Raw genomic sequence first — 17,986 nt, forward strand, 5'->3', positions numbered from 1 at the left:
TTTAGAGGGCGAGCGTTTCACATACTTGAGTATTGACATAGTAGAAAGTGATAGCATACCCGAAAGAGAAAACTATCCGGTCGAGTTTTGCAGGTGACCAACTTTCGAAAAACCTCATATATGCAAATATCCGAGGATTGGCCTTGCTCCTATTAATCCAGACCTCCCATTCGTTTTGCGCAGAACACAATTCCTCATAAGGCTGGCATTTTCCATAACAATAAATAAAGCACAAGGTCAGACGTTGGAAAAGGTTGGGATCTATCTGCCTAAACCAGTTTTTAGTCATGGCCAAATGTATGGTGCGTTTTCTAGAGCAAGATCCCTATACAATGTTAATGTGAAATGAAGCTGTGAAGCAGGGTATGCTTCGTAAGGGCAGTTCCACAGTATTCTCAAAGAATATGGTCTATAAAAAATGTTTTGATTATTTTTTGTTAACTCATGAATATTATTCATAAGCAGGGCAACCAAAAATATGCAATATCATATTTTTTGCTGTGCGTCGTATAAACATATGAGTTAGTATTTATTCATTTCAGACAATTTTAAGAATTTTGGCATCGATTTGTTAGCGCATATTTTTGCATATTTTGCCCTTTACTGCATATTTTGGCATATTTTGCGTTTTATAGCATATTGTTGCATATTTAACAAATAACTGCATATTTTTGTTGGATATTTTCTTTTATTTTCTTTTATTTTTCATTATTTTATTTATATATTTTACTATTTTGTTAAGGTCCAATGATAATTGGCCTAAGTTACTTAAATAAAAAATAGAGTACCCATAATCGCTTATATTCACAGAGTTTTCGTTGATTTAAGGGAGCTTAGTTTTCATATATTTCAATTAAATTAAAAATATACACACAAATATTAAAATTTAACAAATAGTAAAAATACGTAAAAAATTAAAAGAAAATTCCAAAATTGTATGTTATTATGGGCAACTTCTTAAAAAATTGTTGGATTCATTCAAAAGAAGGAATTTTAGTCAGCTTGAGATTGAGACAGTTTGGGCATTAATAGTACCACTAATGTAAAATTAAACCAGTATTCAACAGACGTTCAGAATATTAAGATCTATCGAAAATCTCGCGTTCAAAACCCGTTGATATATTTACACAACTTGTAAAAAAATTTATTAAGAAATCGTTAAAAAAGAATATACGTGGATATCGATAAACGATACAATGGATGAGAAAGGAAGAAACATAGGAAATGTCACGGTATTTTGAGTCCCAGTGATAAAACTTGAACAAAAAGTTTTTTTAATTGCCGCAGTCTTAAATAGAACTAATCATTCCACTATTGTAAGGTTCTTTTATAATTCTATTTAAATTTTAGAAGCCGAATTCAGATGTTAATCTAGATACATGATGAATGCTCCAAAATCCTTTGCAATTTTTTAACAAAAAATTACAGGCTATTCACAGAGTTTTTGAAACATTATTCAAATGATAAAAAAACTTTTAAAGCTTCATATAGAATAGAAACATTTGGAGAAACTTATTGGGTACATCCTCAGTAGGAATTCTATAAACATTGGGACACATGGATTGAGAATGTAAAATATTATGCCACTAATTACTAAAAAAAAGTTTGAAGTATTAAGCAGTTTAAAAGATGAGACAAATCAATTGATTATGATTGTCTAAGAAACTCGGAAATCTAAAACAAAGATTTAGTTAAAAAATTTTAGAACTTAAGTAAACACATAGTAATTTATTTCTAAATATAATAAAATGAATTGAATATAACTATTTTCATGTAGTGCCAAATTCCCTAAAATCGATATTTAATCCTATAATAACCAATTTTAATTTATGAGCTCAATATTTTATTTACTTCATATATATTTATACCCTTCAGCTTCGTGAGAAGGGTATATATAAGTTTGTCATTCCGTTTGTAATTTCTACATTTTTCATTTCCGACCCTATAAAGTATATATATTCTGGATCCTTATAGATAGCGGAGTCGATTAAGCCATGTCCGTCTGTCTGTCTGTTGAAATCAATTTTCTGAAGGCCCCAGATATCTCCGGGATCCAAATCTTCAACAATTCTGTCAGACATACTTTCGAGAATTTTGCTATTTAAAATCAGCAAAATCCGTCCATAAATAACGGAGATATGAGCAAAAATCCGAGACAACCTCTGAAAATTTCATCAAAAAACACAATGTATTGCATGCTTTGACAAAAAAACAACAAAACGTATGTTTGGATGTGCAAGTTTTGTGTATTTTGTTTTTTTTTTGTGTTTTGTTTCTTTTGGCATTGTTGTTGTTTTTTATACAACTAAACGTTAGTTTGGTTGTGTGTTGGTTTTTTTTACAAAAAAGCAACAAAACGTATGCTTGGTTGTGCATTCTTTGCGTATTTTGTTTTTTTGTGTGTTTTGTTTCTTTTGTCGTTGCTGTTGTTTTTTATACAACTAAACGTTTGTTTGGTTGTGTGTTGGTTTTTTTGACAAAAAAGCAACAAATCGTATGTTTGGACAAAAAAGCAACAAATCCTATGTGTGTTTTGTTTCTTTTGGCGTTGTTGTTTTTTATACAATTAAACGTATGTTTGGACGTGTGTTGGTTTCATTGGCTTGCGTATTTTGTTTTTTCTTTTGGCGTTGTTGTTGTTTTTTGTGTTCTTGATAAATTTAGGATGCTGTACGCTGAAAGTGGGCAATGTACATACATATGGGGCATTTCATGTCAAGTGAACCAACTTTTGAAATCGATGTCTTCCGATCGGGATGAAATTTGCACCAAGGTTAGCTCTATTGGATAGTAACTCAGACACAATTTTTCAACAACATCGGTCGAGAACTCTCTGAGTTATAGGGGGTAAAATTTTGACAATTTGGTCAAAATCGATATTTAATCCTATAATAACCAATTTTAATTTATGAGCTCAATATTTTATTTACTTCATATATATTTATACCCTTCAGCTTCGTGAGAAGGGTATATATAAGTTTGTCATTCCGTTTGTAATTTCTACATTTTTCATTTCCGACCCTATAAAGTATATATATTCTGGATCCTTATAGATAGCGGAGTCGATTAAGCCATGTCCGTCTGTCTGTCTGTCTGTCTGTTGAAATCAATTTTCTGAAGGCCCCAGATATCTCCGGGATCCAAATCTTCAACAATTCTGTCAGACATACTTTCGAGAATTTTGCTATTTAAAATCAGCAAAATCCGTCCATAAATAACGGAGATATGAGCAAAAATCCGAGACAACCTCTGAAAATTTCATCAAAAAACACAATGTATTGCATGCTTTGACAAAAAAACAACAAAACGTATGTTTGGATGTGCAAGTTTTGTGTATTTTGTTTTTTTTTTGTGTTTTGTTTCTTTTGGCATTGTTGTTGTTTTTTATACAACTAAACGTTAGTTTGGTTGTGTGTTGGTTTTTTTTACAAAAAAGCAACAAAACGTATGCTTGGTTGTGCATTCTTTGCGTATTTTGTTTTTTTGTGTGTTTTGTTTCTTTTGTCGTTGCTGTTGTTTTTTATACAACTAAACGTTTGTTTGGTTGTGTGTTGGTTTTTTTGACAAAAAAGCAACAAATCGTATGTTTGGACAAAAAAGCAACAAATCCTATGTGTGTTTTGTTTCTTTTGGCGTTGTTGTTTTTTATACAATTAAACGTATGTTTGGACGTGTGTTGGTTTCATTGGCTTGCGTATTTTGTTTTTTCTTTTGGTGTTTTGTTTCGTTTGGCGTTGTTGTTGTTTTTTGTGTTCTTGATAAATTTAGGATGCTGTACGCTGAAAGTGGGCAATGTACATACATATGGGGCATTTCATGTCAAGTGAACCAACTTTTGAAATCGATGTCTTCCGATCGGGATGAAATTTGCACCAAGGTTAGCTCTATTGGATAGTAACTCAGACACAATTTTTCAACAACATCGGTCGAGAACTCTCTGAGTTATAGGGGGTAAAATTTTGACAATTTGGTCAAACAGGGGTTTTTTCTTATCCATGTAACTTATTACCTATTGTTCTTAGCAAAATGTGTCCCAAATAGTATAGATAGCTATTTCTTCGATCTTTCGAAAAAAAATATTTAAAAAAAAAAATAAAAAATTTTGAATATTTTTTTTCCGAAATCAAAAACTTTTTTGACTTTTTTTTTAAATTTTTTCTCTTTTTTTTTTTTTTTTTTTTTCTTAAAATAAAGTTTAGATATTTTCCTTGAACACCTACTTGGTCGCTTAGTGGGATGCGAGTGGGATATCTATCAAAATAAATATTTTGTAACTCAAAACATAAAATTTTTGACTTTTTTTGCAAAATCAAAAACTTTGTTGACTTTTTTTTTCAAAATGGACCCTTTTTTAATCTTTTTTTTTAGGTCAAACAAAAGCTTAGATATTATCCTTGAAGACCCTTTTGGTCGCTTAGTGGGATGCGAGTGGGATATCTATCAAAATAAATATTTTTTAACTCAAGACTTACAATTTTTTACTTTTTTTTTTGCAAATACGATTTTTTTTCCAAATGGGCCCTTTTTTTAAAATTTTTTTTGTAGTCAAAAGAAAGCTTAGGTCCATTCCTTTAAGATATTTTTAGTCCCTTAGTGGGATGCGAGTGGGATATCTATCAAAATAAATATTTTGTAACGCAAGACATACAATTTTTTAATTTTTTTTTGCAAAATCAAAATTTTTTTCCAATATGGGCCCTTTTTTAATTTTTTTTTTTGCTCAAAAGAAAGCCTAGGTCCATTCCTTTAAGATATTTTTAGTCCCTTAGTGGGATGCGAGTGGGATATCTATCAAAATAAATATTTTGTAACAATTTTTTAATTTTTTTTTGCAAAATCGAAATTTTTTTCCAATATGGGACTTTTTTTTAAAAATTTTTTTTTGCTCAAAAGAAAGCTTAGGTCTTTTCCTTTAAGACCTATTTTGTCACTTAGGAAGATGTGAGTAGGATATCTATTAAAATAAAAATGTTGTAACTCAAGATATTCAATTATTGACTTTTTTTTTGCAAATTCGAATTTTTTTTCAAAATGGGCCCTTTTTTAAAAATTTTTTTTTAGTCAAAAGAAAGCTTAGGTCCATTCCTTTAAGATATTTTAGGTCCCTTAGTGGGATACGAGTGGGATATCTATCAAAATAAATATTTTGTAACTCAAGATATACAATTTTTGATTTTTTGGCAAAATCAAAAACTTTTTTGACTTTTTTTTAAAATGGGCCCTTTTTGTAATTTTTTTTTTGCTATAAAGAAAGCTTAGGCCTATTCCTTTAAGATGGTTTTGATCGCTTAGTGGGATGCGAGTGGGATATATATCAAAATAAATGTTTTGTAACTCAAGACATACAATTTTTGTGTTAAAACATTTATTTTGATAGATATCCCACTCGCATCCCACTAAGGGACTAAAAATATCTTAAAGGAATGGACCTAGGCTTTCTTTTGAGCAAAAAAAAAAAATTAAAAAAGGGCCCATATTGGAAAAAAATTTTGATTTTGCAAAAAAAAATTAAAAAATTGTATGTCTTGCGTTACAAAATATTTATTTTGATAGATATCCCACTCGCATCCCACTAAGCGACCAAAAGGGTCTTCAAGGATAATATCTAAGCTATTGTTTGACCTAAAAAAAAAGATTAAAAAAGGGTCCATTTTGAAAAAAAAAAGTCAACAAAGTTTTTGATTTTGCAAAAAAAGTCAAAAATGTTATGTTTTGAGTTACAAAATATTTATTTTGATAGATATCCCACTCGCATCCCACTAAGCGACCAAGTAGGTGTTCAAGGAAAATATCTAAACTTTATTTTAAGAAAAAAAAAAAAAAAAAAAAAGAGAAAAAATTTAAAAAAAAGTCAAAAAAGTTTTTGATTTCGGAAAAAAAATATTCAAAATTTTTTATTTTTTTTTTTAAATATTTTTTTTCGAAAGATCGAAGAAATAGCTATCTATACTATTTGGGACACATTTTGCTAAGAACAATAGGTAATAAGTTACATGGATAAGAAAAAAACCCTGTTTGACCAAATTGTCAAAATTTTACCCCCTATAACTCAGAGAGTTCTCGACCGATGTTGTTGAAAAATTGTGTCTGAGTTACTATCCAATAGAGCTAACCTTGGTGCAAATTTCATCCCGATCGGAAGACATCGATTTCAAAAGTTGGTTCACTTGACATGAAATTCCCCATATATACTAATTATAAAAAATAATAATGCATCCACAACAAAGGTGAAGGGTATATAAGATTCGGCATAGCCGAATATAGCACTCTTACTTGTTTTTTATTAAATTTTGAAATCAAACAATAACCAACTATTTTTAAGTGCATATTTTTTATATTTTAAGAGCATATTTTTCGTTTTTAAGTGCATATTTTATGCGCATAAAACACTTTTTTTAGAGCATATTTTTGGTTGCCCTGTTCATAAGTTATAAATCCAAGTAACTAAAGGAAATTTAAGTCAATTTTAGTTATTGCTATTTGCTATGTATTTCTGCTTTTACACAGGTCAAGTTTTCGTGCGCAAATCTGAGTTTATAGGAGAGAGTTGTAAGAAGAAAGAAGAAGGGTACACACATGCTCGTACTGGCAAGTCTCTTCAATTCTCTTTTGTTTTCTCATTTTAACTATGGCGTCTATTAGGTTTTGACATATAAAATTGAACACAGACTTGCTGTGTGTAAACAGACGAGCAAGTTTAAAAGGGAATCGAAGAGACTTGCTTCAAGTAAACTTGCTGTGTGTAAAAGCGGACTATGATACGTCAATTAGGTTTATTTGTTTGTAAATTAAATTGTGTATTTCATTCTATAAAGAAATGAATTAATTAAAGAAATAAAATTTTTATTCCTTAAAAAATTCTTTACAATTATTAAAATCTTTTTGAATTTTTCGACTTTTATGATTTGCCTGGCATGGACAGGCTTTTTAACTAGTACAGGAATAAATATTCTTATTTTATTCCATTTGAACGTGTGTTATATTCATACATTTTTGTTTGTGTATTCGGCATAGCCAAATGTAACATTCTAAGTAGTTTTTTTGTGTCAAATGTATGTATTATTTTAATTAAAAATCTTAGCCCTTTTTTAGCCTTTTTTTAAAAAAGTTTGCCCTCTTTGGCAACACTGGGTGTAGGGTATAATTGCCGTTAAAAGTTTGCGAGTAATAATAATTTACTTCTGATCAAATTTACAAAAATATAATTTTTTATAAAACGACATAAAATATTTGTCTTTAACAGCATGTCACACCCATTTCTTAATAACAAATTTGACAATAAAATTAAATTCTGAGCCACAGTGTGGCGGTAGTTTTAAAACCATTACGCAAAACCTAATAAAGGTTGCATACAGTCAATTGCAGTTTCAATAACGAGTTTAATGGATTTAGAAATCCCTATTCAACATTTATGAATTAATTTTTTATTATCAATTTCATACCTGATAACCAAAAACAATTTTTTGTGTAATGGTTATTTCTAACCAAAAAATCTGTTTGGTTGTTATAATGGTTATTTGAAACTAAAAAATCTTTTTGGTTGATATAATGGTTACTTATAACCAAAAAAAAATATTTCTTACTTCAATTGGTTACGATAACCAAAATAAAATACATATATCTTATGGTTAAAAACATGTTTTTTTGTCGTTTATCTTATAATTGTTACGTACCTGGTTATTTATTAGCAAATATTTCTTTTAAAAATAGTTGAATATGTTTTTTTAGTACTTACTTAAATGCATAAAAATGAGGAACAGATTTAGAAGGAGCAGTGGAAGTTAAGGCACTAGATCCAATTGATGGTACGTTTGATAATTCACTATTGCCTTGACTGCCAGTTACACACATTGGACGATTAGAATCTTTGTTAATTTCTTGGCAGTGCAGATTTGAATGAAGTTGATTTGCCTTTGACATCAGGTCCAATGGAGGTTCTTTTTTGGTGGTAAATTCTGAAGCACTCTGTGGCTGAGTCATCGATGATGGAATTATCGTTGGCCCAATATTTGTGCTTAGGGTATTTTTAGCAGGTTGCTGTTGCTCAGCAGCTGTTGGTACAATAAATTGTTGTTGTTGATAAAATTGATATACTCCATAATTACCAAGTGTAGAAGATATGTTGCTTTGACCTGAAGGACAGCTTGTTGAAGATATTCCTATATCTTGAGGTTTTTTAATTATATCGGAGTTTTTTGATACATTTACTTTATCTATATGATCTTGATCATTCACCGGCGTTGAGTCATCTGATATATCACTATATGCTGGACTTTGGACATCGTCTCTAGATGATATATTACATGTATTTAATTCAACAGCATCATAATCATTTGGAGATGGAGATTTCCGTCCTTTCTTGGACTTTGCTACAGCTGAAGATGCTAATGCAGTTTTAATTGTTGCAATACTTTGTTGATTTGGGTGCAGTTGAGTTGTTTTTTCTATTGACTCACCACCACAGTACGTATCGTTTTTAGAATCTTGTTGGCCAGGTATACATTTTTCAGGCGAAGCGGTAGAGTTACTTATAGATTCAAGTGATTCAATTTGAGCCAAATTTTCATCCGGAATACTAGTTGGAATCAAGCCGGAACTATTATTTTTACACTCACCTTGTCCAAAACGCAAAACTCCAGATTTTCCTAAAATGATTAATTTTTTTTTTTAATTTGCATGTTACCACAAAACATAACTACTATTATTATTTTTATAATTTTCTTGTGATAAGGGCATAGAATAAAACATAGATAAAAATGTTATTAAGAATAAAAATCATAAACCTACTTGTCCTACCTACTTGTCAAACTAAAAAAAACACCTTCTACTAGTTCGCCTTGCTAAAGCACTACATTGACAATATCATGTAGCATGATTAAAATGCCTTATTTTATGCTTCAAGATTCATTAAATTAATTTCACTTTGGTCGGTTCTTACTTTATCCAGATTCATATGTATTTTGTTCTAGCTTTATTAATTTTATTTAGAATCACTGATTTTTAGATTATGAATGTTTTATTATGTAATTTATTATTACAATAATTTTTATTGAATATTTCACTATTAAAAATTTAAAAAATAAAATTTAAGTTTACCACTGCTTTTAAAACATTGAACTTTCTCACTTCATAGAATAACGGTTACTTAAAGTTTGCAAAAACCAAATATTTTTTTTGTTTGCTACAATATTCTAACAACAAATATGGGAAAAAAGTTTTGAATTTTTGCCAAAAAATTCGTCTTGGACCAATGTGCATTGCATTTTGATTTCAAATAAAAGCAGTTTAGTAGTTTAAAATTTTAAAACTGGTACTCTTTATATACACAGTTCCATCTTCTAGCAGTTTCATGAATAATCTTAAACGGAAAAAATGTTGCACGCAGGCTAGGGTGTCCCAAATTTTTTTTTGAAAAAGTATGACAATACCTCCTATAGTTTTTCCGTACCTGCGATTTAAATTTTGCAATTTTATGCTATGTTCACACTTGGGCTTTTAAACGCGTTTAAGCAAAATTTTGATTAAGTTAATCAAAGCCGTTCACATTACATTTGAGATGATTAAGTTGACACTAAAATGATTAAGTTGACAAATAAAAAACAACAAACAAATTTATATTTCTTTAAGGCATTAAATATGGAAATAAATACTTTATTAAAGATACCAGCAGATTATTTTAAACTTTTTAATTATGAAATTGTGAACATTGATGAATTATTTAAGGTTTTTTAAGGAAAAAAAAAACTTTTGCCAAAATTAATTTATCGGTACTACACTAAAAGGTGGCCGATACTACATCATCATCAGTTTGAGGTATGTTCAGTTGATCCTACGTGATTAATGAAGTGATTAAGATTTAATCATGTCAATTTGAAGTGATTAACAAATCATTTAAATGTATGGATAATCATCTCGATTTTGAAGTGATTAGAGCTTAATCACGTTTGAGATGATTAACTCTGCAAATGTGAACATTAGGGTGGCCCTTAATAAACGAAAGTTGGATTTTGGCCATTCTCACCCCCCAGTTTGGTGAACATTAGTAAAAAAATCATCCTGAAAAAATTTTAGGTAAATCGGTTGGGGTTAAGACGTGCCGCAAGCCCTCTGAAGTTTTGAGATGCATTTACAAGGGGAAAAAATTCATTTTTTTCAGTTTTTGTAAAAATTTTGCCATTAAAAAATTACTTTTGTAATTCAATTTAAAAGAATCGAAATGTGTACGTAATTGTCGTTCTAATGAGACATAAAAAACAGAAATCGGTTAAAAAATTTTAAAGTTATTAAAAATTCGCCAGGCCATTAACGTGTCTCAGGCCACTAGAACAAGAAATGTTGGAACAAAATTAACATATTTTGAGAAATATTAAAATAAAAGCTCATTTTTACTTAAAATATGTCCATATTTACTTGTATATGAGTTTTTGTCTTCGTAGGATACCGTTAACCTATTCTTAGGTATGAACAAAAAAAATTAATTTTTTTAACGGCAGTTTCAAAACTCCATTTTCAAATTTTTAAAAATTTTGTTAAACAAATTTCAGAATTTTTTGATCATCTCATTGGGATTTATTAAGAGTATAATAGGGAATAAAAATGTGAAAAAATTATGAAAATATCTCTTATAGTTTTTCCGTACCTGCGATTTAAATTTTGAAATTTTCGAGAAAAACCAATTATTTGGCAATTTTTAGGCCAATGAGCTCTATTTTCTTACTCTTATGAATTTTAAGCAAAACTTAATTATAATATTATAGTCCAGATAATTCTAAATATACTCTGAAACTTTTACTAAAATCAAAAAACGTTAACCCTTAAATCGTGAAGGTCAAAGGTCAAATTTTTCAATATTTGGAATTTCTCTTGGAAAGATTTTGAAATGTTCGAAATGTTGTATCTTTTTGGGCCGATTTTGATGAAATTTAACAAAAATATAACACAAAGCCTAGTATTTACAAAAGCAGCAGAAAAATTAAAATTAACCCTATATAGCACTTGGTGTTAAAATGACCCCAAACTTCTAAAACCATAAAAAATTATGATTTTAAAAGTTTGGTGTCATTTTAACCCCAAGTGCCATTAAGCGTTAATTTCCATTCTTGTGCTGTTATTATAAACCCTAGAGTTTATGTTATATTTTTGTTAAATTTCATCAAAATCGGCCCAAAAATATACAACATTTCGATCATTTCGAAATCTTTCCAAGAGAAATTCCAAATATTGAAAAATTTTACCTTTGACCTTCACGATTTAAGGGTTAACGTCTTCCGATTTTAGTAGAAGTTTCAGAGTATATTTTGAATTATCTGGACTATAATATTCTGAATAGGTTTTACTTAAAATTCATAAGAGTAAGGAAATAGAGCTCATTGGCCTAAAAATTGCCAAATAATTGGTTTTTCTCGAAAATTTTAAAATTTAAATCGCAGGTACGGAAAAACTATAAGAGATATTTTCATAATTTTTTCACATTTTTATTCCCTATTATACTCTTAATAAATCCCAATGAGATGATCAAAAAATTCTGAAATTTGTTTAACAAAATTTTTAAAAATTTGAAAATGGAGTTTTGAAACTGCCGTTAAAAAAATTAAATTTTTTTGTTCATACCTAAGAATAGGTTAACGGTATCCTACGAAGACAAAAACTCATATACAAGTAAATATGGACATATTTTAAGTAAAAATGAGCTTTTATTTTAATATTTCTCAAAATATGTTAATTTTGTTCCTACATTTCATGTTCTAGTGGCCTGAGACACGTTAATGGCCTGGCGAATTTTTAATAACTTTAACATTTTTTGACCGATTTCTGTTTTTTATGTCTCATTAGAACGACAATTACGTACACATTTCGATTCTTTTAAATTAAATTACAAAAGTAATTTTTTAATGGCAAAATTTTTACAAAAACTGAAAAAAATGCATTTTTTCCCCTTGTAAATGCATCTCAAAACTTCAGAGGGCTTGCGGCACGTCTTAACCCCAACCGATTTACCTAAAATTTTTTCAGGATAATTTTTTTGCTAATGTTCACCAAACTGGAGGGTGAGAATGGCCAAAATCCAACTTTCGTTTATTAAGGGCCACCCTAGTGAACATAGTATTAGAGAAAAACTAATTTTTGGCGAATGAGCCGAATTTCCTTATTGTTATAATTTTTAAGTCAAAGCTATGCAGAATATTATAGTCCAGGTAATTTTAAATATAGTCTGAAAGTTTTACTAAAATCGGAAAACGTTAACCCTTAAATCGTGAAGGGCAAAGGTAATTTTTTTCAATGTTTGGAATTTCTAATGGAAAGATAGCGAAATGTTATATATTTTTGGGCCGATTTTGATGAAACTTAAGAAAAATATAACATGATGTCTAGCATTTATAATAACAGCACAAAACATAAAATTATCCCTTAATAGCATTGGATTCTGCTTGTCAAATGAATTTCCCAATCAAATAATATTCTCCATCTGAAGTGAAAAAATTCTCAAGCTGAATAATACGAAATCTCCAGGATATGACGGAATCAACTCAATTGTAGCTAAGAATTTGTGCAAAAAGTCCATACTGTTTTTGACTATCAGTTTTAATTCCATATTGAGATTATCTTATTTTCCAACACAATGGAAATATGCGGAAATCATTATGATTCATAAGCCAGAAAATTAAATAAATTCGTACCGGCCTATTAGTTTGCTGCCTAATTTTTCAAAATAGTTTGAACGTTTATTATCATACCGATTGCTGCCACTTTTGGAAAAAGAATCCATAATTCCGGAACACCAGTTTGGATTTCGCCATCAACATGGGACTCCAGAACAAATCCATAGATTAGTTGATATAATTACTGACTATTTTGAAAGAAGTTTGTATAGCTCCGCAGTCTTTTTAGATGTTAAATAGGCTTTTGATAGGTATGGCATCAAGGTCTCTTGTTTAAACTTAGGGCAGTGTTCTAGGTCCTATCATATATACAATTTTTACATCAGATATGCTTCTAATTGAAAATGTAACAATTGCAACATATGCTGATGACACAGCAATAATATCGTCAGATGAATCTCCTATTATAGCTTCAACAAAAATACAAAGAGAACTAGATATGCTAGATATATGGCTAAAAAAATGAAAAGTTTGTATTAATACTGATAAATCAGTACATATTACATTTACTTTGAGGAAAAACGATTGTACACCGGTTTATATCAATGGACCCCAAATACCTAAATCCAATAGTGTCAAATACTTAAGAATGCATTTTTTTTTTAAAAAAAAAGAGAAGTAACACTCAGGAAATTAATATGCCTATATATAAATGTGTTACTTTCTTTGGAAAGGGGATAGAGTGTAGAGGAAAAGGTGGTGAAAGGAGGAGAAAAGCTTTTAGTTGACAACTCTGCAATTACGCGTTATGTTTGTTATTAGTGCAGGTTGCAGCGCCTCTGGTGGTGAGATGGCGCCTTAGTCAAGCCAACAATCTTTATTTAATTATTTTACTTTTGTGGCGTTTTAGTATTATACCACCGAAGGAGGGCGCTGTGATAAATATTAGTTATTAGTAAACTAATAATTATTATAAACTGATGTTGTTGATTGGCAGCGCACTGTGGGAGAAATCAACAATTTAGTGGCGCAAAATAAAAAAAAAACTTTCGCATATTTGATTTATTGTTATGTAGTTTCAATTTATAGTTGTTGCTCTACTTAAAAATATTTAACATTTATTAATATCTTCAGTGGTTTGGTATTGACAACTATTTCAGAAATTTTTTTTATGAAGAATTGTTTTCAAAGTTGTTATTAAGCAGGATAGTACAAGGTTTTCTTTAAGTTGTATTTTTACTTTTTTTATGTAGATGGAATATGAGGCTTGGTGAATCCAAAAAATAAAAAGATATTTTCCGCTATTTGTGATAACCAATGGACATATTCTTATAGAATTTTTTTTTTTTACTTTTAGAATTTTCGGAAGGTTGCCAGTTACTAATGCTGTGAGATGCAGTCCTAATTTTATTACCAATATCAAGGCTATATTATAGACTACATATGGTGGAAAATTTAGCTGCGAAAAAGTGCGAGGTGAATTTATGTAATTTGTTTAAGAAATTATCTTTGGGACGATGTAAAATCTCGTACTAAATTTGTTCCTTATTTTTATTAAGATTGTATATAAGAAGTGTTATTGGTAATTACATTATATAAAAATTAAATTTATGTAATTCTAACTACAGTGGGACCTCGAATATCCGTATTGGTCGGGACCGGAAGCATTCTGGATAATCAATTTTCCCGGTTAATTGAGTACCAATTTTGAGTAATTTTTTAAAGGATTTTATGTACATGTTTAAATAATATAAGGATTTTATTAAATTTCGGATATATGCCCACAGCATTTCATTTTCTGGGCAGAGTAAGTTATTCTTATTCTTATATTATATTATTAATTGACAACAGTGCTTTCTTGATGTTAAACGCTTTCATAGATTCTTATCTATTGATTGACGTGAATAGTTTTTGCACTATAGTTTTCCGATAATGACATTTAAAGCTCCATATTGCACCCTGATCCAGCGGTTGGATCAAAAACGTCACATTTGGTTTGGAAAATTGTATACATCGTTCATTGCTGAGTTTTTCTATTCTATTGATATGAATTGTGGCAGCTATATAATCAGCTGAAGATTTTTGTCCTAAGTTTGTGAATTCCATGTCGCTTTTTTGTTTAATTTTGAATGGAATATTTTAGCCTTTTCATTCACTATTAATCCAGAACTTTTGGTTCTTCAGCAGTCTTTAAATATTTTCAGTTTCGAATGGGGAATTCCTCTTTTTCGTTTTATTCACATTGTGTTTGTTGTTCAAAAATAATCGAAAAAAATGTTGCTTATAAGGAGTGAGATCGAAAAATTCTTAACATACATATATGTTTATAAAAAAGAAACCACTAAACTTACAGCTTTAATTTTTTTTTTATTTGATTGAAATTATTATTACAATTTACAAAAAAAATTATTTTTATAGTTTTAATCACTAGTGATGAAATTTTGAACCTTTTTCGGAAACCCTTCCATTAACGTTTTTATAGTGCTTTCTGTCACTTTGCTCGAACATGTAGTCCATCTCCGTTTAAAATCTACCACACTTTTGGACACCTTTTTTGTACTCTTCAATTCTCTTTTAACAAGTTCCCAATATCTCTCCACTGGCCTTAGCTCCGGGCAGTTTGGAGGATTTGCCTCTCTTGGTACAAATACCACATTATTGTTCTTGTACCACTCAAGGGCTTGTTTGCCATAGTGACAGGATGCCAAGTCAGGCCAAAAATAAGTGGACACATTATGAAGTCTTATGAATGGAAGCAGCCTTTTTTGTAAACATTCCTTGATGTAAATTTCGGTATTTATAGAGCCCGTTGTAACAAATGAGTGGCTTCTTTTGCCGCAACTGCATATTGCTTGCCATACCAAGAACTTTCTGGGAAATTTTGTCTGCTTTTGGGTCCTAAACTTTTCTTCAACATTCCCTCGAGCATCAGCAACATAAAATTTTTGACCTGGAAGTTGCGAAAAATCTGCCAGAACATACGTTTCGTCATCCATTATGCAGCAAGAATATTTTTTTATAAAACTTGACTTCAATTTCCGTGCTCTGTTTTTGGCCTCTAAATTTTTAGTAGCGTTCCTGTCAGGAACTTTTTGAGCCTTGTATGTTTTTAAACCTGCATTAGCTTTAACTTTTCGTACCAAATAGTCCGAGCACTGAGCTAACCGGGCTGCTTTCCTACCGGATGTGTTGGGAGCTCTTTTGAAAATGCGTTCTATTTTTTTGGCTTTAGAAACATCATGTGGACCATTCCTTCTACCTGAACCAGGTTTTCTATCAACTGACAAGTTCTCCCGGTACTGTTTAATAACATTGGAAACAGTTTGACGGCAGACCTTTGTATGCTTGGCCAACTTTTTGTAAGACCAAGTTGGGTTTTGTTGAAAATATTTAATAATTTCAGTACGCACTTTTTTCTGGTCACTCATTTTAATCAGATTAACAAAAAAATTAATATAATTGACATTACACATAATAACTGACATGTTTTTCAAAGGTAACTTGATCAAAAAAAAATTCAAATAATACTTGGGTTAAAAAATGTAATGAAAAACGTGTGTTAAGAATTTTTCGATCTCACTCCTTAATCCCGGATAATTGAGGTAATTACGGTTAATCGATGCAAATAAGTTGAAATCGATCCAAAATTTGTTTCTTTTTCTATCACGGGTAATTGATGTTGCCGGATAATCGAATCACGGATAATCGAGGCCTCACTGTACTTACAAGTTGCTAAAAACAAATGCCCATATACTTAATTTGACATCAAATTATGAGTCCTTTTAAATATGGTAGTGCTTTATTTAGATTAAAAATATAACATTTGCAAAGCGTTTTATGTCAATATTAATATATTTGTTTTAACGCTGTGTTATATCCACATTGTCCAGAACTCCATCTGCAAGCTATAAAAAAGTGGAACCGTTATCGAAAGATGTTAGGCAACTTTTGTTGGAGCCATTACTTCCTTGTGATTCATCAGACTCTGAAGACGACTAATTTAAATAAATTATAAAAATCTCATAATAAAAATTCACAAAATTTTAACAAGTGTTAGTTAGCTTAATTACTCTTTATTTCATTGTTTAATTATAACTCATTTCATAACTAATAATTGTTATTCGTTTTTAAAAATAAATTTATTAATAAAACTAAAAAAAGTTTAATTTTATATGAATATTTCAACCTATGCCGGCAATAGGATAAATGTCCAAAATCTATAGATTTAAATAGTTACTTGTTATAAATAAAATTACTTATAAAATTTAAATTTTTTGAAAGATATATTAAAATAATTTCTTACAATTGAAAATAATATAGAATTTCTTCCGAGGTAGTGTAGTTTAGCAGCCTCTCCCGCTCATTCTACTGAAGTAGCAGTACCCATTTTGCATTACTTTATTAGCTTACCTCCTTGCCTGCAATATTTCCATATAAATGAAATTAATTTGGCCAAGAGTTTAGAAGATACGGATTTAATTCCACTAAATTAGGGTTTTCTCCCACTGTGCAGCGGCTGGGAATCGAACGCAGGCCACAAATACCACATCATGCTTAATGATCAAACGCGCTAACCAATTAAGCCACAGCACCCTCTAATGGCAAAGTTGGTACAATTGTACTTTTTTTGGTACATCTTGAAAAGTATTATTTGGTACAATTTGAAAATATATTTCACACTGAAACAAATTTTGGAATTGCTGTTCTTCATGAAGTTTTATACATTCAGTTTTAGTTCTCTAACAATTACCAAAATATCAACAAATAAACTGCTTAAAAGTATAGTTATGATATCTCTAATAATTGTTTTTTTTTTAAATAATGAAATTTATATCAATTAATACTGTTACGAAATTGTACTTGAATTCAAATATAACGATTTTAAGGGCTGATTTAAAAGTAGCATAATGCTTTCAAATAACAGTGCTGTAATAGCAAACTGTAACATATCTGTGGGCATTATTAAATAAAAGCTTTCAGTTGACCATTGATCGCATGTTGGCTACGCTGTATATTCTAATATTCAGTTAAAGAACATTGTAGAAAGTACACCACAGATGGCGTATGTATTAGTAAGATCTAGAATATTCGAACTTTGACAGTTAAAGAGCAATCTAGAGGTGGCAGAGGTTGCAGTCGTTAGTCAACTGAGTGCCTTAAAGTGTGTTGTGTTTTTCAAGTAAATTCGTGTACATTATAAATTGTGTCTGTATTTCTGCGAATTTACAAACGTGTATAAAAAACATTGAGTGACTATTTAATTCTGTTGTTGTACATTTGACAAAATAAAGAGTTTTTACCATTTTAAAACTACTAAACGGCTTTTATTTGCAATCAAAAGTATCCGGTTTATTTAAAGGAAATAAACCAGCGTTTTAAAAAGGTTA

General features: G+C 29.9%; 1 protein-coding gene across 1 annotated transcript in view; it reads right to left on the reverse strand.

Moving 5' to 3' along the window:
- Positions 1–17,986, reverse strand: part of sbb (scribbler) — a 401,061-nt gene that overhangs the window by 79,333 nt on the left and 303,742 nt on the right. The window contains exon 6 of the mRNA XM_065512292.1: positions 7,736–8,645. Coding sequence (XP_065368364.1) covers positions 7,736–8,645 — 910 coding nt within the window. The remainder of the gene's footprint in view (positions 1–7,735; positions 8,646–17,986) is intronic.

This window comes from Calliphora vicina, chromosome 5 (assembly GCF_958450345.1).
Source record: "Calliphora vicina chromosome 5, idCalVici1.1, whole genome shotgun sequence".
Taxonomy (NCBI): domain Eukaryota; kingdom Metazoa; phylum Arthropoda; class Insecta; order Diptera; family Calliphoridae; genus Calliphora; species Calliphora vicina.